Source organism: Phascolarctos cinereus, unplaced genomic scaffold (assembly GCF_003287225.1).
Source record: "Phascolarctos cinereus isolate Bilbo 61053 unplaced genomic scaffold, phaCin_HiC Scaffold_2;HRSCAF=192, whole genome shotgun sequence".
In the NCBI taxonomy this organism is placed as follows: domain Eukaryota; kingdom Metazoa; phylum Chordata; class Mammalia; order Diprotodontia; family Phascolarctidae; genus Phascolarctos; species Phascolarctos cinereus.
In genome coordinates this window covers 45,086,451-45,113,871 of record NW_027555625.1, presented here as the reverse complement: position 1 = coordinate 45,113,871, position 27,421 = coordinate 45,086,451, and the positions used below count along the sequence as shown (strand labels likewise).

At 38.5% G+C, this 27,421-nt stretch overlaps 1 protein-coding gene across 2 annotated transcripts; it reads right to left on the bottom strand.

Moving 5' to 3' along the window:
• Positions 1-962: 962 nt before the first annotated feature.
• LOC110192446 (carbohydrate sulfotransferase 4-like) lies at positions 963-25,998 on the bottom strand. Of its 2 annotated transcripts, XM_078149363.1 has the most exons (3): positions 25,669-25,998; positions 8,414-10,012; positions 963-4,877 (listed from the first exon to the last, which is right to left on the bottom strand). In XM_078149363.1, exon 3 carries the CDS (start codon positions 4,852-4,854, stop codon positions 3,709-3,711), a length of 1,146 nt encoding a protein of 381 aa, XP_078005489.1. In that variant the 5' UTR covers positions 4,855-4,877; positions 8,414-10,012; positions 25,669-25,998; the 3' UTR covers positions 963-3,708. The 2 variants fall into 2 exon arrangements, with proteins under 2 accessions (XP_078005489.1, XP_020819261.1); XM_020963602.2 differs by lacking the exon at positions 8,414-10,012.
• Between the last annotated feature and the right edge of the window lie 1,423 nt (positions 25,999-27,421).

The following is a 27,421-nucleotide window of genomic DNA, read 5'->3' as shown; positions in this document are numbered from 1 at the left end:
TCCCATGGCACCAGGTTCCATTTGGACATCTTGAACTGGATGTCCTGTAGGCATTTTTAACTCAATATGTTTAAAACAAACCTTTCCCCTTATCTGAATGTCCTTTTTATTTTACATCACTATCCTTCCAGTCAGCCAGGCTGGAAACTTCATCCTCAACTTTCCCTGGTTTTCTACTGGACTCCACTCAAATCCCACCTTCCGTAGAAGGCCTTCAGTCTCCCTCCACTCCCAACTTTCCCTCTACTGTCTCCCCTCAGAGATTACCTTCTATCTCTATCTATACCTTATGGGCACATCTTTGTTTATATTTTAACTCCCACATTAGAATGTGAATGCCTTGAGGGAAAGGAGCAGTTATTCCCTTTTTATCCCCTTACCATGATACCTTCAGTACAGTAAGCACTTAATATATTGAAGCATCAAAGTGACACAGTAGATAGAGCACTAGGCCTGGAGTCAGGAAGACTCATCTTCCGGAGTTCAAATCTGGCCTCAGACACTAACTGGGTGAGTCTGGTCAAGTGACTTTAATCTGTCTGCCTCGGTTTCCTACACTGTAAATTGGGGTAATAATAACACCCACCTCTCAAAGTTGTTATGAGGGTTAAATGAGTTAAGATTTATAAAGTGCTTAGCACACTGCCTGGCACTTAATAAGCTCTTGATAAATGCTTATTTCCTTCCTAATAATAAATGCTTCTTAACTGAATTATCTCTGAAAGTAGTTTGATACACTAATGATTTTATAATTCAGTATGGTTTTTTTTTAATTAAAACTACATGGTAGATTAATACAGTACACAATGTATTTCATCAGCCCAACATTCTGAACACTTAGTATGTTTAGTTTTACTGAGAGATATATTATAAATATATAAGGACAGGTTTTTGTACCAAAATAATTTAGAATCAAAAGTCAAGCCATTGTAATTATACCTGTCATGGATGATTTTCACAAATGAAAGAACAATACTTTTATTTTAAAAATTTCCTTAAAAAACAAGCCCAGAAATTTTCATCATGGAACTGAATAGCAGCCATAACTTTGTATGACAACTATATACACTGGGCAACACTTACACTGTAGATAAAGATGCCTCTTTACAAAAAAATAGATCCACTTTCCCAGAAAAAAAAAGTTACATGATAAAATGCAGAGTCCTGAGCAGATATCCAGTTTGTCCAGATCTGAATCATCTTCTGCCCACATTTAAACCTCTCCTTAGGTCCTATTCAGAAGAATATGGCAAGTAGAGAATTATTTCTATAACTTTCCATCCAGAGTTGAGGTTAGAAGAGGTATATCAGTCAGTCCAGTTATGGAAGCATGAATGGCACACTAATCTTTGCTTCATTTATAAATTCCAAATTCCATAATCTCATCTGAGATATCTATTAAGCCGAGCTTACCTGAGCTTATGAATAGCCCTTACTACTACATTCTGAGCACCACAGTTCCAGTAATGGGATGCCAAGTCCAATGCTGAGCAAGAAACAGAAGAAAATTTAAGATGGGGACTCTTTACAAGCTTATTATATAAAATGTTTTTACATCACATATGTAAGGGTGGGTCTGAAATTTTCAGCTCTGAAATCTTTTGATGGAATCAGATAACACAACTTGAATGTGAACAGCTCACATGCACTTCCTTGAATCAATCAAAGCTATCCTGTGGGAGACAGCATCAAAGCCCAAAGCAATTTATTTAAATTGTAGGGGCAGCTGGGTGGCCCAGAAGATAAAGTGCTGGATCTTGAATCAGAAATACCTGAGTTCAAATGTGGCTTCAGACACTCACTAGCTGTGTTTGCCTCAGTTTCCTCATCTGGAAAATGGAGATAATAATAGCACCTAACTCCCAGAGTTGTTGTGAGTAGCAAATTAGATTGCAATTGCAAAGCACTTAGCACAGTGCCTGGTACATAGCAAATACTGTATAAATATTAGCTATTAATATTATAAAAGAAAGAAGCTGTCTCAGAACTGAGAGAGTTTCTGACAGCCTAGATTTGGGAGGTTGGAGCAAGCATGGCATTTCTGTACACCTTTGAGGAACCAAAGAAGGACTGAGCTGTGCCAGAGATGGGAGATATTGAAGAGGCTTTGGTTTTCACAGGCATCTCAGAGTGGAGGACGCAGGATGAAGAAAAACCCAAGAAAAAGTCAGCTCTTTCCTCCAGCTTCCACTCCCAATGCCTGTCTATCCATAGACACTATAATACAATCTGATATTTTGTTACCAGATGTTCCTAGAAAATGAAAATTTCCCTGAGACGCAAAGAAGCCAGAGAAGAAATGAAAATAGATATTGATGTCAGGTTAGGCAGAGAGCCCAACCTCTGTTTACGTGTCCAATCAATCAGTTTCAGTCATAGGTTTTAGGAGTGACCTTGCATAGGAGTCCCATTCAGACGGGCTGAGCAAAGTTGACCATGCCCCAGTGGTTCTCTGTAAATCATCATGCCAACTGAGAACCAGAGTGATTGGAGAAATGGTAGCAAGCCTGGCATGGCAGTAAAGTGTCTGAGGAAGAAGCGAGGTGGGGGAGGGGAGAGGAAACAAGAGGCTCAGGCTTCAGCCTTGGCCTAGTTCTCCTCCACACCCCAATCCTTTGGCTGCAGGAGGGCCTCTGTAAGCAACTAGAAGGACCAGGAGCATGTTGGCCATCCACTGGGGCCCAGCCTGATCCCTGGATCAGCCAAGGACAGAAAGGACAGAGATTTATGGCTCCACCAGGAGCCTATCAAAGGAACTACACCGTGCCCAAGGGGAACTTCTTGAACCCCCCACAGATGTGGGGAAAGGACTCCCAGCAATCAGGAGCCTTGCCACCCCCTGGCCACATATGCTTTCTAAGCTTGGGCCCACTTTCCCCTGCCCTCTAAATGTACTGGGGGCACAGTGAGTCACAGACCTGGCCAACTGTTGCTATTGTTCCACCTTTGTAAGTATCTCCCCCACCCCAAAATCAGCTAGGGTACTAGAGGGCACCATGGTGCATAGAGCACCCCAAGCCTGGAGTCAGGAAGACTCATCTTCCTAGTTCAAATGCAGCCTCAGACACCTCCTAGCTGTGTGACCCTGTTGGCCTCAGTTTCCTCATGTGTAAAAGGAGTGGGAGAAGGAAATGGCAAGCTACTTCAGGATCTTTGCCAACAAAACCCTAAATGGGGTCATATAGAGTTGGACAAGACTGAAACAACTTAACAACAATAACTACAACAAAAAGCTGCTTAAAGCTGGCTGACTAAAAGGATTTTCATCTCATAATCTTGAGGCACAGTGGGTGGAAAAAACATACTACTAGGGCCTTCAGTTTGTGTGTGTGTGTGTGTGTGTGTGTGTGTGTGTGTGTGTGTGTGTGTATACCTGCAAAGTAGATACAAGGCACCCTTGGAGGGGAAGGTACTAACTACTTGAGGGATCTGGAAGGATCTCCTTCAGAAAGTGAGGCTTGAGCTATTTTTAGGAAGCCCAGGGATGCTCAGAGGCAGATGTAAAGAGGGACACATTCCATGCAAGGAGGAAGCCAGTGCCAAGGCATAGAGTCAGGAAGCAGAGTGTCCTTTGGTCACATGCAGTCACATACAACAGCATGTTCACATGTATACCCATAGAGAAACATAGTTAGACCCAACAGCATTCAGCTGACCATAGCCATTGCACAAAACCAGACCCTCATTCAACTCATTGGTTGCTCAGCTTTAGGGGATCTCAGGAGGAGATAGAAGATTCGTTGATAAATTTCTCTGGTCTTTCTCAGACAACACAGGAAGGTAACCCATCAGATTCATGATATCTTTACAAATTTTCTGTAACTGGACTACCTTGTTATGTGGTAAGGCCCAACGCCAGGCCTGGGAGACACTTTGGGCATTCCTGGAGTTTGTGTCAAAGGCATTCCCTCCCATGCCCTTGCCCTGTGTGATGTTTTGCACCCAGACTTGGAGATGAGGCAGGAAGGGTAACCCTGCAAATTCATATAGTTTGGAAGTTTGGGTCAGTGGGTCCCGCACCACATCCTCATAGCGTATTAGCAGGTAGCGTTCTCGTAGGGAGTCTGGTAACAACTGTGCCGCCTTATAGATCTCCTGTTGGCTTTGGCAGATGGCTTGCATCAAGTGATAGGGCCGGTCCTCACTCTTCATTTTATTCCACTGCTTCCCCATGACAACATGGCTGTCGTGCATCAGCTCCAGTTCTGTGTTTTGCCGAGAGCGGAACATAGCCCTGGGGTCTCGCACAAGGTGAATGATGTGCAGGTTGAGGGAGGGGTCGGTCAGCAGTGGCTGGAGGGTCATCAGGTTGAAGAAGCGCACCTCCTTGAGCACCACATGACTGTAGGACTTACAGGCTTCTTCTACCATGTTGAAGGGCTGCTTGCCACACAGGATCCTACAGTCAGCTGAGGGGATGATGGCCTCTCTATTAAAGAGATGGCATGCAGGTGGGGAACACAGAGCCCTACTAGTTTCCCACATGAAGAAGCTGGACTGTTTCCTTGGACCCTGGGCCATGTAAGCATCAAAGACAGTCATGTCACAGAGAAAGACTGAACGAATCAAGTCTCTCACGGCCATCTGCAACTGCCCAGCACTGCCAAGGGAGAGGGTCATCCACACATGCCAGGCTGGCTCCATCAGGTAAAAGACATCTGGGTGCTGGCTGAAGAGCTGGCCCACAAAGGAGGAGCCAGAGCGCCACGAGGACAAGATCAACACATGTGTAGGGCTTGACTTCTCTGCTACGTCAGGACAGTGACTGGGGCTGGACAACTGCTGGAAGAAGAGGAAAGCTAGAGATGGGAGCACCAGGAAGACTAACAGCCTTGCTCTGCTTACCCAGAACATTGTGCAGGAAGCAAGTAGGCAGCCTGTTGGGGACAGGAAAAATGGACTGTATGAGACTGCTGGGTATCCAAGTGCTGGCACATCTGCCTTCTAGCCAACCAACCCCAACCTACCTGTTACCAACTCCTACTCTGCCATGGCTCAGCCCAACAATGCCTGAACACAATTCCACCTCACCACCTCCCCCCTTCCCCAGTCGCCTCCTATCTCCTACAAGATGTGAAGGAGTCCTGGGACTTAGTTCCTTGGACCTCATCACTTAAACTCATGCAGAGAAGTGAACCCTGACCCCATTTTCCATTCAAATTCTTGATCACTGCTGTAACAGTCAGTCAGTCAACTAGCATTTTTTAAGTAGCTGCTATGTGCCAAGCACTATGTGAAGTGCTAGAGATACAAAGAAAGGCAAAAAAGAAAAAAATCCCTGCTCAAGGAGCCCAGAGTCTCATAGGGAAGATAACATGCTCATAAATATGTACAAACAAGATAGTACAGGATAAATTGGGGATAGGGAGAGGATTCTGGGAAGATGGTGGAATAGGGCAGAAAAGTTCCAGGCTCACCAAATTTCCTCCACAAACAAGACAGAGCATCACCTCAAAGTGAACATAGAGGGGCAAAAATAAATAAAAGTCAAGGTAAGGAAGGTGTCCTCCTATGACGGCTTGAGAGGACCTCGGTAAAGACTAGACCTCCAAGGGTGGAGGTTTGGCTAGACAGAAGTCCAAACAACTCCACTGAAGCTCAGCATCAGGAAATTTCACCTCACAGTGTGGAGGATGGACAGCTGAGTAGAGGAAGGATCCTCCGCTATCTCAGGATGCCAGGCACGGTTGTGCTGACCAGATACAGTCCCAGGACTGGCTGTGAGCAAAAGGAGCTAGCACACTCCCAATGAGTGCAGTGCTAGCAGGGTTAGGGGGGTTTCCAACTGGCTGTGGGAACTTCCAGGAAAATGGAGTCCCTGGTTTCCATTCCAGGGAAGAGAGGAGAGCTGGAGTTTGCAGCTTTGGGAAGGGCCACAGAGAACAAGAGTATTTGTGGGACAGCATGGCTGGGGGCCCTAGCCATGGCTCAGAGGTGGAGAGAACTGCCTGAGGTTGGGTCCCCAGACAGAGTTCAGAAAATAACAGCAAGAAGGACCTGAAGCCTGCGGCACCATTACCCACACCTCAGAACTAGAACCTGATTACAATAATAAGATGCTAAAATAAAATAAAACAAAATAAAAATGAGCAAGCAAAGGAGAAATAACCCAACCATAGACCACTACTATGGGGACAGAAAAGATCTGAGTTCATATTCAGAGGAAAATAATGAAGTAAAAAGAAAAAAAGCCACTCCTACCCCAAAGAGAAACATCAAATGGTCACAAGCCCAAAAAGAGTTCTTGGAAGAACTTAAAAAGGACTTCAAAAATCAAATAAGAGAGATTGAAGAGGGGAGCTAGGTGGCACAATGGATAGAGCACTAGCCCTGAAGTCAGGAGGACCTGAGTTCAAATCGGGCCTCAGACACTTGACACTTACTAGCTGTGTCACCCTGGGCAAGTCACTTAACCCCAATTGCCTTAAAAGAGAGAGAGGAGAGAGAGAGAGAGAGAGAGAGAGAGAGAGAGAGAGAGAGAGAGAGAGATTGAGGGAAAGTTAGGGGGGGATAAGAGCAATCCAAGAAAATCAAGAAAATTATGAAAAGAGAGTGAACCGATTGGAAAAAGAGATCCAAGAACTTAAGGAAGAGAATAATGTATAAGACACCAAGAAATAATAAAACAAAATCAAAAGAATGAAAAAATAGAAAAGAATGTGACATCTCATTAGAAAAACAATTGATTTGGAGACTAGATCAAGGAGAGACAATATAAAAATTATTGAACTACCTGAAAGTTATAATAAAAAAAAAGAATCTTGATATTATATTATAAGGAATTATTAAGGAAAATTACCCTGAAGTTCTAGAACAAGAGGGTAAAGTAGAAGTAGAAAAACTCCACCAATCATGACCTGAAAGAGATCCCAGGCTAAAAACTTACAGAAATACCATAGCCAAGTTTAAAAGCTTCCAGGTTAAGGAGAAAATACTGCAACAAGGGGAAAAAATTTTAAATACTGTGAAACTACAATCAGGATTATAGAAGACATAGCAGCCTCTACACTAAAAGACCATAGGTCTTGAAACATTGTATTTTGAAGAGCAGGATAACTGGGGTTGCAAAATAACTTATCCAGCAAAGTTTAGTATAATTCTGAATAGAAAAAAATGGACATTTAGCAGACTGAAAGACTTTCAAGCATTTGTGACACAAAGGGCAGAACTCAATGGAAAAATTGACATATAAAATCGAATAGAAATATAAGGTAAACATTAAAGACCAATTATAAGGGCCTCAATAAGGTCAAACTGTTTACCTCTGATATATAAAAATGTTATCAGTATTCTTAAGACTATCATTATTACTTGGGTAGTTTGAAAGAAAGGTTGGGGCCCACCTGAGTATGAGGAGATTCTAAAAAACAAAAGTGGGTAGGAAAAGGTGAAAAGGAGTAATTATCTCATTCAAATGAGGCATGAAAGGAATAACTGATACAAAGGAAACAGGTGGAGGGCTGGCACCTTACTCTCATCATATCTGGGTTAAAGAGGAAACAACAGAGGGAAGGGAGGCACAGAAAATTTGAAACTCCAAAACTTATGAAAGTGAATGTTGAAAACTAAAAATAAATATTTTTTTAAAAAAAGAAAAAAGAACCATTGAATTAATAAAACTAAAAGTTTATTTTTAAAAAACTGATAAACCATTGGTTAATATGACAGAAAAAGAGAGAGAGGAGAATCCAAGTCCCTAGTATTAAAAATGAAAAGGTGTATACCCATCAATTGAACAAGTTGAGATATATGAATGTAATGGAATACTACTGTGCTATAAGAAATGATGAGCAGGCTGACTTCAGGAAAACCTGGAAAGACTTGTATGGTCTGATGCTGAGTGAAGTGAGCAGAACCAGGAGAACGTTGTACACAGTAACAGCCACATTGTACAATGACTAATATTGATAGACTTAACCCTTCTCAACAATACAAGGATCTAAGATATCCCCAAAGGCCTCATGATGGAAAATGCTATCCACATCCAAAGAAAGAACTATGGAGTTCGAATGCAGATCGAAGCATACTATTTGCTATTTTTTTTTCTTCTGTTATGATTTGTTTCCTCTTTCTGGTGATTCCTCCAATTGGTTCTAATTCTTCCTTACAACATGACTAAGGTGAAAATATGTTTAATAGGAATGTATATGTATAGCCTATATCAGATTGCATGCCTTCTTGGGGAGGGAGGTGGGGAAAGAGGGGGAGAAAAATTTAAAACTCAAAAGCTAATGGAAGTGATTGTTGATAAAGCAAAATAAATTAATTTAAAAAAATAAATGATGAGCAAGCAGACTTCAGAAAAACCTGGAAAGATTTGTATGGACTGATGCTGAGTGAAGTGAGCAGAACCAGGAGAATGTTGTACACAGTAACAGCCACGTTGTGAGATGACTAACTTTGATAGACTTACCCCTTTGAAGCCCTTAGCCCTTCTCAGCAATGCAAGGATCTAAGACATCTCCAAAGGTCTCATGATGGAAAATGCTATCCACATCCAGAGAAAGAACTGTGGAGTATAAATGCAGATCAAAGCACACTATTTACTCTCTCTCTCTTTTTTTTGTTTCTTCTTTCTCATGGTTTCTCCTATTGGTTCTAATTCTTCTTTACGACATGACTAATGTGAAAATATGTTTAATATGAATGTATATGTGGAGCCTATATCAGGTTGCACACTGTCTTGGGTAAGAGGTAGGGGAAGGAGGTGGAGAAAATTTAAAACTCAAAATCTTATGGAAGTGAACGTTGAAAACTGAAACTAAATTAATTTTTTTTAAAAAAGAAAAGAGTAAACATACCACCAATGAAGATGAAATCAAAACCGCTATTAGGAGTTATTTTGCCCAGTTGTATGCCAATAAATTTAACAATTTTAGTAGAATGGAAGAATATTTACAAAAATATAAACTGCCTAGATTAGCGGAAGAGGAAATAGAATATCAGAACAGACCTATTTTTAGAAAAGAAATTAAACAGGCCATAAATGAGCTTCTTAAGAAAAAAAGCACCAAGGGGCAGCCTGGTGGCGCAGTGGATAGAGCACCACCTCTGGAGTCCAGAGGACCCGAGTTCAAACAGGGCCCCAGACACTTAACACTTACTAGCTGTGTGACCTTGGGCAAGTCACTTAACCCCATTGCCTAGACAAAAAAAGAGAGAAAACTAAATTAAATAAATAAATAAAGAGAAAAATGCACCAGAACCAGATAGATTTACAAGTGACTTCTATCAAACATTTAAAGACCAACTAATTCCAATATTAAATAAATTCTTTGAAATGATAGGCAAAGAAGGGATCCTACCAGGCTCCTTTTATGAAATAAATATGCGCTGATACCTACACCAGGACGAGTAAAAAAATGAAAAAGAAAATTATAGATCAATTTCATTAATGTATATGGATGCAAAAATCCTAAATAAAATTGTAGCTAGGAGATTATACATTATACATTATACACGGCAGCCAAGTGAGATTTATACCAGGAATGCAGGGATAGTTTAACATAAGGAAAACTATTAATACAATTGATTATATAAATAACAAAAGTAACAAAATTATGTGATTATGTTAATAGATGCAGAAAAAACTTTTGCAATAGTGCAACACTCATTTCTATTAAAAACACTTGAAAGTGTATGTATAAATAGATTTTTCCTTAAATTGTTAAAAAGTGTCGAAAACCATCAGCAAGCAGTATTTGTGATGGGATTAAGGTAGAAGTAAGAACAGGTGTGAAACAAGGATGCCCACTGTCACCAATATTATTCAATAGTATATTGGAAGTCCTAGCAATAGCAATGAGATGGAAAAGAAAAGGAATAGAGGGAATCAGGATAGACAATGAGTTAATGAAACTGTGCTCTTTTTGCAAACGTTATAATGATATTCTTGGAAAATTCCAAAGACTCCACTAAAAAACTTAGGTGAAACAATAACTTTAGCAAAGTAGCAGGATATAAAGTAAACTCACATAAGTCATCAGGATTCCTTTGTATCACCAACAAAACCCTGCAAGAAGAGATGGTAATAGATACCGCATTTAAAACAGCTTTAGACAATATAACATACCTAGGAGTACACCTGCCAAAACAAACCCAGGAACTATATGAGCAAAATTGACACTTTTTATACAAATAAAATCAATTTAAATAGTTGAAAAAATATTAATTGTTCATGAGTAGGGAGGGCCAATATAATAAAGTGACAGTTTTACCTAAATTAATCCATATATTCAATACTATCCCAACTAAATTACCAAAAAGTTATTTTACTGAGTTAAAAAAAAATTCATTTGGAAGAACAAAAGGTCAAAAATATCAAAGGAACCAATGAAAAAATGTAATGGAAGGATGTTTAACAGAACCAGAACTTTATTGTATTTATTTATTTATTTATATGTTAAGGCAGTAATTATCAAAACTGTCCGGTACCAGCTAAGAAATAGACAGCTATATTGCTGGAAGAGAGTAAACATACGATTTATAACAGCACATAACTATAGTAACCTTGTGTTTGACAAGTATAAGGATTAGGTTTTTGTGATAAGAATTCATTATTTTATTAAAATTGTTTGGAAAGCTAGAAAGCAATCTGGCAGAAATTGAGCATAGACCAATATCTTAACCATTTACCAAGATAAAGTCAAAATGCAATCATGACTTAGATATAAAGGGAGATATTACAAGAAAATCTGAAGAACATGGAACATATTTATTTATCAGACTTATGGATTAGTGAAGAATTTATGAATAAACAAGAGATAGCATTGTGAGGTATAAAATGGATAATTTTGATTACATTAAATTTAAAAGTTTCTTTACAAATAAAACCAATAAAACCAAGATCAGAAGGAAAGCAAAAATTGGGGGGAGGGGGGATTTATAGATAGTTCTCAGATAAAGGTCTCATTTCTAAACTATATAAAAAACTTTCTCAAATCTGTAAGAATATGAGTCATTCCCCAATTGATTAATGGTCAAAGGATATGAACAGGCAGTTTTCCAATGAAGAAATCCAAACAATTTATAGTCATATGAAAAAATGCTCTGTCATTATTGATTAGAGAAATGGAAATTAGAGTAATCTTGAGATACCAGTTACACCTATTGGATTGGCTTAAATGATAAAAGGGGAAAGTGACAAATGTTGGAGGGGATCTGGAAAAGTTGGAATTATGCCCAAAGAGTTATTAAACTATGTATATGCTTTGACCCAGCAACACCACTGTAAGGTCTGTCTCCCAAGATGATTAGGGGAAAAGGAAAAGAGCCTATGTGTTCTAAAATATTTATAGTAGCTCTTTGTGGTGGCAGTGAACTGGAAATTGAGGGGAAGCCCATCAATGGGGAATGGCTAACCAAGTATATGGTTGTGATGGAATACTACTGGGCTATAAGAAATGATGAGCTTGATAATTTTAGAAAAATATGGCAAGATTTGCATGGAATAATGAAGAGTGAAATAAGCAGAACCAAAACATTGTATACAGTAATATCAATATTGTTTTAAGAACAACTTTGAGTGACTAAGTTATTTTGACTATTATAAATACCCAAATTAACTGCAAAAGACTTAGGAAGGAAGATGCTATCTACAGCCAGAGAAAGAACTGATAAATAGAAGTATGTATAGTATGATTTTACATACATATACATATTTGTGTCTAATGGTAGCCATCTATGGGGGGAGGAAAAAAAAGACATTTACATGATAACTTTATTATGTATTTAAAAGAAAAGGCAAGCTGTACATAATAAATTTGCATTTTCATGTGTAACCCTCTTTTTTTCTATTCTACTTTGTTATGGAAATGCTTGCTTTATTTCTTAAGTTCAGAATTAAAAAAATAATAAATTGAGAATAATCTCAGAGGAAAGACCCTATGATTAAGGAGAATTACTTTAGATAATAGCTTCAGAGAGCTTTAGATATTACCTCTCTACTAGCTCTTTCCTATGAAGTAAAGAAACAAATAGTAGCAAGGTCCCTTCTCTCACAGCATTAAGAATTCAGTCAATAAATATTTATTAAGTACCTACTATGTGGCAAGCACTGTACTAATTTCTAGGGCCCAGGAGAAAATCATGTAAAGTTTAGCTTTGTCTCAAGTCTATAGTTTCCCTAAGGAGACTAGTAAAAAGACATTCAGACTGCCACATATAGGACAGCTATTTTTTCTCCATGGGGGAAAAATGCTTCAAATGTGAAAGGTAAGTGAGCATTGGCAAAGATTTAAACATAAGGCCTGACACATAACCACTGTCATACTCTCCCAGAAATTTGATCCCTATAACATCAAGACATGAAAACACTCACGCAGCCAGATGTACTATGTAAGATGTACCTCCTATGTGTAGCAGGCACTGATTAAGGGAACCCAGGAGCTCTGGAGGGAGCAATTTCCTAAAAGTCTATTTCAGGATTTCCATTCAGGCATCTAGCTAGGCTCAGGAGAAGAAACACAAAGCAGAAGAGGTGACTGCAGGTATAAGGACCCAACTGAAACTCCCCTAGATGAAACCTGCTTTTCCTTCACAGAAAGTCCCATAGAGAAATTCTGCTTTGAGCAATTAATATTTCTCCAATTATTTAAATCTGATTTTATTTTTATAACGAGTGTTTTATAATTGTGTTCATGTAGTTTCTCTGTTTGTCTTGGCAAACTTGACATACTGCCAGGTATTTTATACAATCTATAGTTCTTTAAAGTGGGGTATCTCTTACTATCTCTTCTTGCAGGGTTTTGTTGGTGATATATAGGGATACTGATGATTTATTTGGGTTTAATTTATATTGTGCTACTTGGCTAAATGACTTGCCCAGGGTAAATATCATGTGTCTGAGGCCACATTTGAACTCAGGTCCTCCTGACTCCAGGGCCGCTGCTCTATCCACTGCACCATCTAGCTGCCCCTTCAAGCATTTTTAATAGAAATGAATGTTGTACTTTTTGAAAAGCTTTTGCTACATCTATTGACATAATCATATGATTTGGATGGTTTTTTTTGTTATTTATATAATCAATTATGTTAATAGTTTTTTGCATGTTAAACCATCCCTGCATTCCTGGTATAAACCACACTCAGTCACCATGTATTTAATCTTTGTAATATATTGTTGTAGTCTCCTGGCTAATTTTTTCTTTCTTTCTTTCTTTCTTTCTTTCTTTCTTTCTTTCTTTCTTTCTTTCTTTCTTTCTTTCTTTCTTTTTTCCTTTTTTATTTTTAGAATTTTTGCATTCATATTCTTTAATAAAATTGGTCTATAATTTTTTTTCTCTATTTTTACTCTTCCTGATTTAGGTATTTGCCCATATTTGTTTCACAACAGGAACTTGATAGGGTTCCTTCTTTGCCTATTATTTTAAATAATTTATTTAATATTGGAATTAGTTGATTTTTAAATGGTTGGTAGAATTAAGTCATAAATACATCTGGTCCTGATGCTTTTTTTTTCTCATGCAGCTCATTTATGGCCTGTTCAATTTCTTTTTCTAAAATGCGTTTATTTATGTATTTATTTCCTCTTCTGTTAACTTAGGCAGTTTATATTCCATTCCACTAAAACTGTTAAATTTATTGGCATATAATTGGGTAAAAATAATTCCTTACAACTGCTTTGATTTCATCTTCATTAGTGATATGTTTACTCTCTTCACTTTTAATACTTGTCATTTGGTTTGATCATATTAACCAATGGTTTATCAGGTTTTTTTAAAAAATAAAACCAACTTCTAGTTTTATTGATTCAATGATTTTCTTACACTCACTTTTATTAATCTCATTTTAATTTTTAGGATTTCCCATTTGGTATTTAATTGGGGATTTTTAATGTGTCCTTTTTCTCATTTTTTCATTGTATACCCAGTTCACCGGTCTACTCTTTCTCTATTTTATTGACATGAGCATATAGAGATATAAGTTTTCCTCTAATTACTTGTTTTGCTGCATCCCATAAGTTTTGATATGTTGTTTCATTATTATCATTCTTTAATGAAATTATTAACTGTTCCTATGATTTGTTCTTTAACACGCTCATTCTTTGAGATTAGGTTATTGTAGTCTCCAAATAATTTTTAATCTGTTTTCATGATCCCTTATTAAATGTAATTTTATTGCATTGTGATCTGAATAAGATGCATTTAATATTTCTGCTTTTCTGCATTTAAGTTTTTATGCCCTAATATATGGTCAATTTTTGTAAAGGTACCATGATAAAAAGGTGCATTTCTTTCTATTCCCATTCAGTTCTCCCCAGATATCTATCATATATAGCTTATCTAAAATTCTATTCATCTTCTGGTTTTCATTCTTATTTTTTGTTAGGTTTACCTAGTTCTGAGAGGGAAAGATTAAAGTCCCTCATGATTATAGTTTTGCTATCTACTTCCACCTTATAATTCATTTAGTTTTTCCTTTAAAAATTTGGGTGTCATAGCTTTTGGTGGATATAGGTTTAATATTTATATTACTTCATCATCTATGGTACTTTTTATCATACTATAGTTTCCCTGTTTATTTCTTTTGTTGCATTAGCTGAAGCATAATAAATCCTACTCCAGCCCTTCATTTTTACTCTTGCTTTATCTCTCATTTTTAAATGTGTTTCTTGTAAACAACATATTGTTAGATTCTGATTTTTAATCCATTCTGCTACCTCTTTTCATTTTTTGGGTGAGCTCATCCCATTTACATTCAAAGTTAAAATTACTAACTGTGCATTTCCCTCCATCCTATTTTTCATCACTGTTTAACCTTCTCTCCCTCTCTTTTTACCCTATCCCTCCTTGAATATCTAATTAACTTCTAACCACTGCCTCCCTAATCCACATTCCTTCTGAGAATCCCTCCTTTATCCTTTCCCCTTACCTTCCTACCTCTTGATCCAAACACCCTTCTAAGAGTCTCTTCCTTATCCTATTCCCTTGCCCTTCTATTTCTCTGTAAGTTAAGAAGTTTTTATACCCTTCTAGATGTATGTTATTCCTTCTATAACCCAGTTCTGATGAGAATAAGGATCTAGCACTATCAGCCTTCCAACCCCTCCTGCCTCTACTGAGTTCTTCCATTCATGCCTCATTTGCATGGGATAATTATTCCATTTAATCTCTCCCTACTCAATTTTATTTTTTAGGATCATCCCATCATACTCAAGCCTTCTATCTCTGTATGCTCTTTCAAACTACCCAAGTAATGATAATATTCTCAAGGGTAACAGATAAAATTTTCCCATATAAGAAGTAAAGATTGTGACCTGGCTAAGTCTTGGTCATTAATGTTTACTTTGTTTTGTTTCTTATGAGTCTAGGGGTCAAATTTTCCATTTAATTCTGTTCTTTTCTTCATAAATACCTGAAAGTCCTTTAGTTCATTAAATATCCATTTTCCCCCCATTCAGGATAACGTACAGCTTTGCTGGGGAAGTTATTCTTGGTTGCAAGGCCAGCTCCTTTACTCTTTGAAATATATTGTCCCATGACCTTTGGTCTTTTAATGTAGAAGCTGCGAATCTTGTGTTATTCTAACTGTAGCTCCATAGTATTTAAATTCTTTTTTTTCTAGTTGCTTGTAGTATTTTCTCCTTGATTTGGGAGCTTTGAAACTTAACTTTTATGTTTCTAGGAGTTTTCATACTGGAATCTCTTTCAGGTGGTGATCCTGTGGATTTTTTCTATTTCTATTTTATCCTCTCATTCTAAAACTTCAAGGTAATTTTCCTTAATAATCTCTCTCTTTTTTTTTAGGCAGTTGGGGTTAAGTGACTTGCCCAGGGTCACACAGCTAGTAAGTGTCAAGTGTTTGGTCTGAGGCCGGATTTGAACTCAGGTACTCCTGACTTCAGGGCCGGTGGTCTATCCACTGCACCACCTAGCTGCCCCCCTTAATAATCTCTTGAGAAATAGTGTCTAGACTTTTTTTTCAATCGTAATTTTCAGGCAGTCCAATCATAAAGAACGAGTGGGTCAAAAAACAAATCACAGAAACAATAATTTCATTAGAGATAATGACAACAGGACAATGTACCAAAATTTGTGAGATGGAGCCAAAACAGTCCTTGGGGCACATGTGTATCTCTAAATGCATATATCAATAAAAGAGAGAAAGAGCAGATCAGTGAATTGGACATGTAATTAAAAAAGCTAGGAAAGAATAAATTATAAATCCCCAATTAAGCACTTAAGCACCAAAATAGAAATCCTGAAAATCAAGGGAGTGTTTAATAAAATTGAAAGACTAAAACAAAAATCCTGAACTATTAAATAAAACAAGGATCTAGTTTTATTTTAAAAAATGCAATAAAAAATAGATAAACCATTGGTTAATTTGATTTTTAAAAAAAGAAAAAACAAATTACCAATATCAAAAATGAAAAGGGTGAATGCACCACCAAGGAAGATAAAATTAATCATTAGGAGTTATTTTGCCCAATTATATGCCAATAAAACTGAGAATCTAAGTGAAATGGATGAATATTAATAAAAATATATATTACCCAGATTAAAAGAGAAAATAAAATACTTTAACCCTATCTTAGAAAAAGAAATTGAACAAGCCCTAAGAGAAAAAATCACCAGGACCAGATAGATTTATAAGTGAATTGTACCAAACATTTGAAAATACAAAAATTAATATTACCCCTAGTTTCTTCTGTATTAATTCCTACAATAAGATTGATTTCATGCTGTATTGATTTTTATAACTGAGTCTGTATCATGTCCGTGAGTTGAGTTAGGAACTCAGCTTTCCCCCTGAGTTAGTTCAAAGTTATAATTAATGGGAAAAACTGTCATCTACTGTACCTGGGAAAATACCAAGACATCTGGTGTTATCTTTAAATCTGGAAGCTAGCTCTAAGAGATACATTGCCCCTGAACTGTTCTTGCACCATTAAAGAAAACTTTATCTCCCTAACAATCCTTTTTAGGGGCCAGGGAGTCTGCTAAATCAGGTGCACTAACAAGGTCAGCAATATGCAGATGGATCCCACAAATCAATCAAGCATTTCTCTATGACAGGGAGGAGTGATTACTAGCCCCATGTGGGTGCTAGCCAAATCTTCTCAATGTAACCAGTCATGTTGTCCTCACCCATGATGCTGGCTAGCCCTGTAACCAATTGCGTTATTTTCCCCACCTATCCAACTCTGTTCTTGGCTCTCCTGTACTTTCCAAAACTATATGAAGGCTAGGAAAACTTACCTCATGATCATTGGCCATTAAGATAGGCCATTGTCCCAATTTATTGTTTATGGCTAGCCTAACTAATAAATTGGCAATGCTCAGACCATTGTCTCTCAGTTTGTCTTAAATTTCAAACATAACACGTTTAAGGAACAATTAATCCAATACTATATGAACTATTTTAAAAAATAGATAAAGAAAGAGTTCTACCAAATTCCTTTTATAACACAAATATGGTTTTGATACCTAAACCAAGAAGAAAAAAAACAGAGAAAGAATATAATAGGCCAACTTTGGTAATGAATATCAATGCAAAAATTTTAAATAAAATACTAGCAAGGAGATTACAGCAGTCTGTCCCAAAGATCATACACTACACTATGACCAAGTGGAATTTATACCAGGAATGCAAAGCTGGTTCAATATTAGGAAAACTATCAACATAACCGACACCATCACCAACAAAAACAACAAATCATATGATTATAGCAATAGATGCAGAAAAGGCTTTTGATAAAATTCTATTAAAAACACTAAAAAGCATAGGAATAAATGGAGCCTTTCTTAAAATTATAAGTACTATCTACCTAAAAACAAGAACAACTATTATTTGCAATAGGAATAAACTAGAAGCTTCACAATATAATCATGGTTGAAACAAAGATGTCCATTGTCCCCAGTATTATTCAAAATTGTACTTAAAATGTATAGCAATAAGACAAGAAAAAAAAATGAAGGAATAAAAATAGGCAGTGAGAAAACAAAACTGTCACTTTTTGCTGATGAAATGATGGAATACTTAGAGAACCCTAGATAATCAACTAAAACACTAGTTGAGAGTATAAAATTCATGCACTGGCAAGACGTGTGGTAAGACCTGGTGATCCTTCATCTCATCAGAAGGAATAGAGTTTCTGGCTTCCATTTCATTTAAACTCATTCATACCTCATGAGTAGCCAAGCAGTCCAGGCAAAAAGGGGAAGGGGAAAAGGGGCCCAGTAGTGGAGTTCTTAATGTCTACCTGTTGTAAATGGGTTCTGAGATGGCCGGGACAGGGAAAGAAGGCAAGGGGGGAATGAAAGGGAATATATTTAAAAGTAAAAGCACAGTGTATGTCATGGAGATCTGCAGCTTTATATGTAATCTACTTTTTCTCTCCTATTTTGTATATAGAAATGATCATTTTATCTGGTATTTGTTAAGTTATTTTCAAAAGGACTCTCACTTCTACACCTACCAAAGTAGGATTTATCCACCAATAACTAAATAAATCTTGAAGTAATATAGTACAGTATAGACAATACTATGAGAGTACAAGGGTCAAATCCTTAATGAGCTGGAGTAAATATTCTTTTATAGTTCAAACAGCAGCCTAAGGTGATTAAAGGAACCTAATATCTAGTACCAGGATTGCCACCAATTATTTTAAAAAGAAAAAACAAAAGTTTTATGGTTGCATTTGTTCTTACATTACAATCATTTCCCCATATACTCCTTCTGACCTCTTGCAAGTTTCCAAACCAATTAGCCTTCCTCTGTAAAAAAGAAAAATTCATTGTATGTTCTCAAAGAAATCTCCCCTCCATTAAATATTGTCATTTTATCCCTCCTTCAGATGGAAAGTGACAAAGACATGAAGATTATTGAAATAATGCACTTTTTAGAATTTAAAGGTAGGCCTTGCTACCAGAATTCAACAGTGAGACAATACAGTTCAGGGGAAAGCAAGCTGTATTTGGAATCTGAGGACGTGAATTCACATCCTAGCTCTGCTGTTTACTACTACTTGTGTAACCTCAGACTTAACCTTCCCAGGCCTCAGTTTCCTCATCTGTAATCTAAAGGGAATAAGCATTGATTTATCTCCTACTATATGCCAGGCACTATACTAAGTGCTTTTTGAAAATTACCTCATTTGAACAAACCTAGGAGGTAGGTGCTATTATCCCCATTTTATAGTTTAGGAAACTAGGGCATACAGGAATTAAGTGACTTTCTCAGGGTCACTCACACAGCTAGTAAATGTCTGAGGCCAGATTTGAACTCAGCTCTTCCTGACTCCAGGCCCAGTCCTCTATCCTCCACACTGCCTCAAAATATACTGATTGGGACTCAATTATCTCTAAGATCCCTTCTCAATCTACAATCCTATGAAATGATCTGTTTGACTGGATTTGAAAGCTACAGACTACATGAGGCAGAGGTCCTGTAAGAACATGCAGAAGGAAACCAGAGCCACTGGGAAAACCAAAGCTTATCCTCTTCTAAAATCTCCCCCATGGAGGTTTGCTCAGTAGCCATATAAGTGAATAAGCTTTATGTCAACAGAAACCCTGCTGTCAGACTATATGCTTAATTCCAACTAGCCTGGATGGACAAATATGTGCCCTTGGTCACAGAGAGGTCAGGCAAGAGTTAATGACCCACCACCCCTCCTAGGAAAACAATCAACGGAGGCCCAGCCCATTATTAAGCTCACTGTACAACACTTGGATTTTGGATGAAACAACCTATGTAATTCCCATGAAGGATGAGAAGAAAAACAATCCTGGGTGACCAGTAACCTGCTCACTCCTGAGCCCCATCTTTACCACCCCCAAGCTTCTCTAGTGACATCTACAGTAAAAAGCAACAGCTTCCTCCTCTAAGCTCTCCTAAGACTCAGAACTAGCTTTGTTCTGCAACCCACTTTACATCATTATCTCATAATTGCCTCACAACAACCCTGTGAAGTAAATGCTGTACATACTGTTATCTCCATTTTGCAAATGAGGAAAGTGAGGCTAACAATAATAGTAGCTAGTGCCTTAAAGTGTGCAAAGGTCAGGAGATGGAGCCAAGATGATGGAGTAAAGGCAGGGACTCACCTGAACTCTCCCCCAAACCTCTCCAAATATCCTTAAAAATTACTCTAAACAAATTCTAGAGCAGCAGAATCCATGAAAAGATGGAGTGAAACAATTTTCCAGCCCAAGACAACTTAGAAGGTTGGTAGGAAAGGTCTGTTGCACCAGGGTGAGAGAGGAGCATAGTCCAGTGCAGGCCATGCCAGCACAGCCCCAGCCCCAGCAAACTAGGAGCAGACCTTGGCAGTGATTGAATCAGCAGTGGCAGCAACAGGAGCTGCTTCTGGAGCTCTCAGCCCACAGATGGCAAGGGAGTCAAACAACTCATCAGAAGGAGATTCCAGGGGTCTCTTTGCTGGTACTGCAGACCGGACTCTGTTGCTTTGCCCATGCTCAGATCTGGTACACAGTCCTGAGTGGCAGTCCCAGGATGAGGAGGAGCACTCACACCAGAGCTTATGGCAGCCACGGAGGGACGACCCTGTGGTCACCCACAGACCAGAGCACAGGCCAGGAGAGTAGTAAACACCTCTCCTTAGATCATACCACCTTGGAAGAACTGAAAACTTACAGGCCACCAGAAGTATCACTGAAAACAGCTGTACAAAACCCCTGAAACTTGGGACAGTGTACCTTCCCCCCTGGAAGCAGAGCCCTGCTCTAACAAAGAGTTAAAAGTCAACTAATAAGCTGGGGAAATGAGCAAACAACAGAAAAAAAAAAACCTCTGACTATAGAAAATTACTATGGTGACAAGGAAGATCAAAATACATACTCAGAAGAAGACAACAAAGTCAAAGCTCCTACATTCAAAGACTCCAAGAAAAATATGAATTGGTCTCAGGCTGTGTAAGAGCTCAAAAAAGATGAAAAAGCTAATGAGGAGAAGAATTGGCAAAATGGAAAAAGGAGGTACAAAAGCTCACTGAAGAAAATAATTCCTTAAAAATTAGAATGGAGCAAATGGAAGCTAATGACTTTATGAGAAATCAAGAAACAATAAAATAAAATCCAAAAAGTGAAAAAATAGAAGATAATGTGAAATATCCCATTGGAAAATAACTAACCTAGAAAATAGATCCAAGAGAGATAATTTTTAAATTATTGGACTTCCTGAAAGCCATGATCAAAAAAAGAGCCTAGACATCATCCTTCAAGAAATTATCAAGGAAAACTGCCGATATTCTAGAACCAGAGGGTAAAATAGAAATTGAAAGACTCTAACAATCAGCTCCTGAAAGAGATCCCAAAATGAAAACTGCCAGGAATATTCTAGTCAAATTCCAGAGTTCCCAAGTCAAGGAGAAACTATTGCAAGCAACCAGAAAGAAATAATTCAAGTATGATGGAACCACAGTCAGGATAACACAGTCAGGATAGCAGCTTCTACATTAAAGGACTGGAGGGCTTGGAATATGATGTTCCAGAAGACAAAGGAACTAGGATTACAACCAAGAATCCCCTATCCAGCAAAACTGAATATAATCCTTCAGGGGGGAAAAAATAGACATTCAATGAGATAGAACTTTCAAGCATTCTTGATTAAAAAAAAACAGAGCTGAATGGAAAATTTGAGTTTTGCCTCCTTTCCAAAGTATATAGAGAACTGAGTCAAATTTATAAGAATACAAGCCATTCCCCAATTGATAAATGGTTAAAGGATATGAACAGGCAGTTTTCAGATGAGAAATTAAAGCTATCTATAGTCATAGGAAAAAATTCTGTAAATCACTATTGATTAAAGAAATGCAAATCAAAACAGCCCTGAAGTACAGCATCACACCTATCGGACTGGCTAACATGACAAAACAGGAAGATGATAAATATTGGAGAAGATGTGGGAAAATTGGAACACTAATGCATTGTTGGTGGAGTTGTTAATTGATCCAACTGTTCTGGAGAGCAATTTGTAACTATGCCCAAAGGGCTATAAAACTGTTCATATTCTTTGATCCAGCAATAGCACTACCAGGTCTGTATCCCAAAGAGATCATAAAAATGTACAAAAATATTTATAGCAGCTCTTTTTGTGGTGGCCAAGAATTGGAAATTGAGGGGATGCCCATCAATTGGCGAATGTCTGAACAAGTCGTGCTATATGAATGTAATGGAATACTAATGTTCCATAAGAAGTCATAAGCAGGCAGACTTCAGAAAAACCCAGAAAGACTTGCATGAACTGATGCTGAGCGAAGTGTATGTACCAGGAAAACATTACACAGTAACAGCAACATTTTATGACAACCAACTTCAATAGACTTAGCTCTTCTCAGTAACACAATGATCTAAAACAATTCCAAAAGACTCGTGATGGAAAATACTATTCATCCAGAGAAAGAACTATGGAGTCTGAACACAGATTGAAGAGTACTATTTTTCCTTTTTTTTCCTTTTTCATGGTTTTTCCCTTTGATTCTAATTCTTCTTTACAACATGACTAACATGGAAATATGTTTAATATGATTATACATGTATGGCCTATATCAGATTGCACACCATCTTGGGGAGGGGAAAGGGAAGGAGGGGAGAAAATTTAAAACTCAAAATCTTATATAAAAGTGAATGTTGAAAACTAAAAATAAATGAATGTTTTAAAAATAAAAAAATTTTTGATTTTCAAATACAAGACTCTAGAGAAGCATAAATAGGTAAAGAGAAAAGAGAAATCATAAGGGATTTAATAATTTTAAACTGTTTACTTTCCTACATAGGAAGATGATATTTGTAACTCTTAAGAGTTTTCTCATTATTAGGGTAGTTAGAAGGAGCATATATAGACAGAGGGCACAGGTGTGAGTTGAATATAAAGGGATGATATCTAAAAATTAAAATTAGGGAATGAGAGAGGAAGGTACTGGGAGAAAGGGAAAGGTAGAATGGGGTAAATTAAGGCAACAAAAACTTTTACAGTGGAGGGGAAGGGAGGGAGCTGAGGGGGAGTGAGTGAACCTTACTCTTATCAGAATTGACTCAAAGAGGGAATAACATACACAATCAATTGGGTATAGAAATCTATCTTACTCTGCAGGAAAGTAGAAGGGGAAGCGGGTAAGAGAAGGGGCAAGGGAGTAATAGAAGGGAGGACATATTGGAGGGGGTAGCCAGAAGCAAAACACTTTTGAGGAGGGACAGAGTAAAAGGAGAGAGAAAATAGAATAAATAGAAATAGGATGGAGAGAAATACAATTAGCAATAGTAACTGTGAAAAAAAATTTTGAAGCAAGTTTCTCTGATAAAGTCATCATTTCTCAAACATAGAGAACTGAGTCAAATTTATGAAAAGAACCATTCCCCAATTGATAAATGATCAAAAGATATGATCAGTTTTTAGATAAAGTAATCAAAGCTATCTATAGCCATATGAAAAAATACTCTAACTCACTATTGATTGGAGAAATGCAAATTAAAACAATTCTGAGGTACTACCTCATACCTATTCGATTGGCTAATAGGACAGAAAAGATAAATGACAAATGTTGGAGAGGATGTGGGAAAAATGAGACTTTAATGCATTGCTGGTGGAGTTGTGAACTGATTCAAGCTTTCTGTAGAGCAATTTAGAACCATGTGCAAAGGATTGTAAAACCATGCATACCCTTTGACCTAGCAATACCACCACTAAGTCTGCATCCCAAAAGAGATAAAAAACAAAAAGGAAAAGGACCTATATGTACAAAAGAACTTATAGCAAGCAGCTCTTTTCTGGAGGTAAAGAATTAGAAGTTGAGGGCAAGTCCATCAATTGGGGAATGGCTGTACAATTTGTGATATGTGATTATGAGGGAACACTGTTGTATTATAGAAAATGATGAGCAGGAAACTCGCAGCAAAATCTGGAAAGACTTGCATGGGCTGATGCAAAGTGAAATGTACTATGTACAAAGTAACAGCAATATTGTAAGATGATCAGCTGTGAACGGCTTAGCTATTCTCAGCAATACAATGATCCAAGACAACTGTGAAGGATTTAAGATGAAAAATGCTATCCATCCCCAGAGAAAGAACTGATGGTGTCTGAACACAGATAGAAGCATACTTTTTTTAAACTTTCTTTATTTTTCTTAAAGGTTTTTTTTGGTGTATGTTTTCTTTCACAACATGACTATTATGGATATGTTATGCATGACTACACATGTATGAACTGTATCAAATTACTTGCCTTCTCAATGGGGGTGGGAGAGGAAGGGAGAGAATTTGGAACTCAAAGTTTTAAAAATGTTAAAAATTGTTCTTACATGGAACTGGGGGAAAATAAAACTAAAATTTTTTGAAAAAAATAAAGTGTGCAAAGCTCTCAACAAGTTATCATCTCATTTGATCCTAACAACAATACGGTGAGGTTGGTGCTATTATTATTATCCCCATTTTACAGATGAGAAAACTGAGGCTAAGGAGGTGAAGTAACTGGTTGAAGGTCACACAGCTAGTAAGTGTCTAAGGTAGGATTGGAACTCAGGTCTTTTGTGACTCAAATGCTGTACTACTTGGGTGCCTTGGTGAAAGAGGTCAAGTGACTTGACCAGTATCACTCAGTTTGTAAGTGTCTGAGATGGGATTTGAGTCCAGGTCTGACTACCCACAAACTCTTTCCACATCTCTGGCACTTGGCTTATAGCCCGTTTTATTATTATTTGTACTTTTTAAAATTCTAATTTGAATAGCTCTTTGTATAGTAGAGCTTGAAACCAAGTGCTGTAAGAGAAATCGCTGCCATAATTCATAATCAGCTTAAGAATGCTAGCTCTTGGACCCACGGTACAACTTTGGGCAGTTATTGGCAGAACTCCCAGACTCTCCCTTCGGATTACCACCCAAACCAGAAATTCCATGAGAAGTGTCTTTCACTAGAAATAAGGGCAAAGGATGGTAACACTAACAGAATGACTGCTGCAAGGAGGCAGAGATGTTTACCACCATGGATGGGACAGAATCACTGTGACAAGCATCTCAGCAAGGGAAGCCCAGACAGCAGGCCCTGATATTGGCATGGCATTGTTCACACATGTTATCTGATTCTTACAATGACCTTCTGAGACAGATAAGGCAGAAATTATTCTGTTGGGAGGATGGCACATGTAACTTTATTGGACTAGGAAACTCTTGTCCAGAGAGCCCCATCTATCAACACAATTTAGCACCTTCTCTACCCCATATAGTCAGAGGTATCTGAGCACACTTCCCCACTCCAAGGCCAGTTCTCTTTCCACTTCTCCACTCTGACTCTGTTTTATAATTCAAAAATTATCTTCAATTTGCAATCGATACAAAAGGAAATGAAAACACTGAGAACTTGGAATCACAGGACATTGGGAGCTAAAAAGGATCTTAGAGTTCACATTTTACAGAAAAGGAAACTGAGGCCCAGAGTGGCTCCAGAGTAGACCCTGACAATTTCTCCCACAGTGACTTTGGACAAGCCTCTTCCTTTCTCTTGGTCTCACTTTCCTCATCTCAAGCATCCCTGCCAGCTCTGAAATGCTATTATTCTGTGATCTTGCTGAATTTAGAAATAGCTTCCTAAACTCAATCAGCCCTTCCTCACACCCTGCACTCTGCCCCTAGGCACAAGGGAAGCTCTAACTGCCCAAAGGGACTGGCTGCACTGCAGGGGATGCACACAGAAGAGCTGTGTTCTTACCCTCTTCCCCTCTCTGGCTTCTTCCCCCTCTGGGCAGGCCTGGCAGCTTTCTTCTGTGGACTCAGGATCTCCTCCGGCTTCCAGCCTCCCGCTACATTTGGCATAACTGTTCTGAGCGAGCCTCTTATCTGGGAACAGTTTTATTACCTTCTTGCAGCCAGGAAATGACCCCACCTTCCAAGCCTGGTGTGGGACAGATGGCAGAACCCATCAGGGAGCGGTGCTAGGGACAGCTCAGAGAGCCACATACCAAGTGCTGTGAGAAGAGAGATCACAAGAGCTAGAGAGAGCCCCGGGGATGTTTCCAGCATGGAAGCTTCACTCCTACTGGGCAGGGAGGAGCAGAGGAGGAGGAAGCAGGCTGACTCAGGAATGTGGACTCCTCCTGAGTCAGGAGCTTGCTGACTGCCTCAGGAATGGGTGAAACAGAAGGAATATGGGCAGAAAAGCCACAGATCCACCAAGGACCATTAGGATGCCCCACCCTCCACCCTGTGCTGGTAATAGAAAGCCTGGATCTCCCTGAGATCTTCCCAGAAGAGCAGAAAAGGTGAAAGCTGGGCTCCCACTCTTTGGACTCTACAATCACTGCTGTCCAAGGAGCAGGGAAAAGATTGGTTAAAAATCTCCCATCCTTTGCACAGTGGAGAGCAGCGCTTCTGTGCTCCTACTAGAGAGAAGGATACTAAGCTCCTGGGGGAGGAGACATAATGGGGTGTGTTTGGGGAAGACTGTGGAAGAAACCACTTATCTTTTCTAACTTTTCTGCAGTTGTTGGCTGATGTCATCAGGCCTACTGAATTCAATCAGTCAATAAACATTAAGTACCTACTATGTGCCAGGCACTGTGCAGAAGGCTGGAGATACCAAAAGAGGCAAAAGACAGTCCCTGCCCTCAAGGAGCTTACAACCCATATTTAATATCTCCTTCCTTTACCCAGCTCCTAGGAGATTTCCTGAGTTTGGGGGAAGCTAAACTGAGAAGAAAAGTGAGCTAAGTCTGGGGCACTCCTTTTGCTAGTTTCTGTCCATGAAGAGTTCACCCAATCAAACAACATGGTCACCTAACTATAAACAACAGAGTGGTCCCAGCAGCCAGGCATTTATCTCACTTGCCTTATCTGTTGCTCCCTCCCTAATTTCCCAATCCCCTAATTGTCTCCAGGACTCTTCCCTCCTTCAAATTTCACATACATTTAACTCAACAAACATTTTATTAAGGTGCTCTGTTTGAGCAGACTATCCCCTACACCTTAGTTTACCCTGTGTTGTTCCTTCCTCTCCCCGGTGGGATTTTGAGGGAGGTGGGTAGGTAGGTCTTCTCGCCTGATTTTCTTTGGGGGATTCCTGTGCCCCATTTCAGAGTCTCTTATTAAGTGCTTACTAAGTGGAAAGCCTGGTGCTCTAATCTGCCCTAGGGAAATATAAGACAGAATCAGAAGCTTACTAGCCAAGAGGCAGCCAGGAGTGGTGGGTAGAATGGGGTACCTGGACTCAAAAAGACCCAAATTCAAATGCAGCCTGAGATATTTCCTAGTTGTGTGACCCTGGGCAAGTCACTTGATCTCTGCCTGACTCGGTCTCAACTGAAAAATGGGGGTAATAACAGCACCTATTTCTCAGGGCTGTTATGAGGGTAAAGGGAGATATTTGTAAAGGATTTGGCACATGGTAGATGCTTAATAAATGTTTGTTCCCATCCCACCTCCAACAACAGGAGAGACAAGTACATAAAAAAAGACTATAATGTAAA

Bases quoted from the DNA above. Each gene is read 5' to 3' on its own strand.
- LOC110192446 (XM_078149363.1), bottom strand. From the start codon at position 4,854: ATGTTCTGGGTAAGCAGAGCAAGGCTGTTAGTCTTCCTGGTGCTCCCA.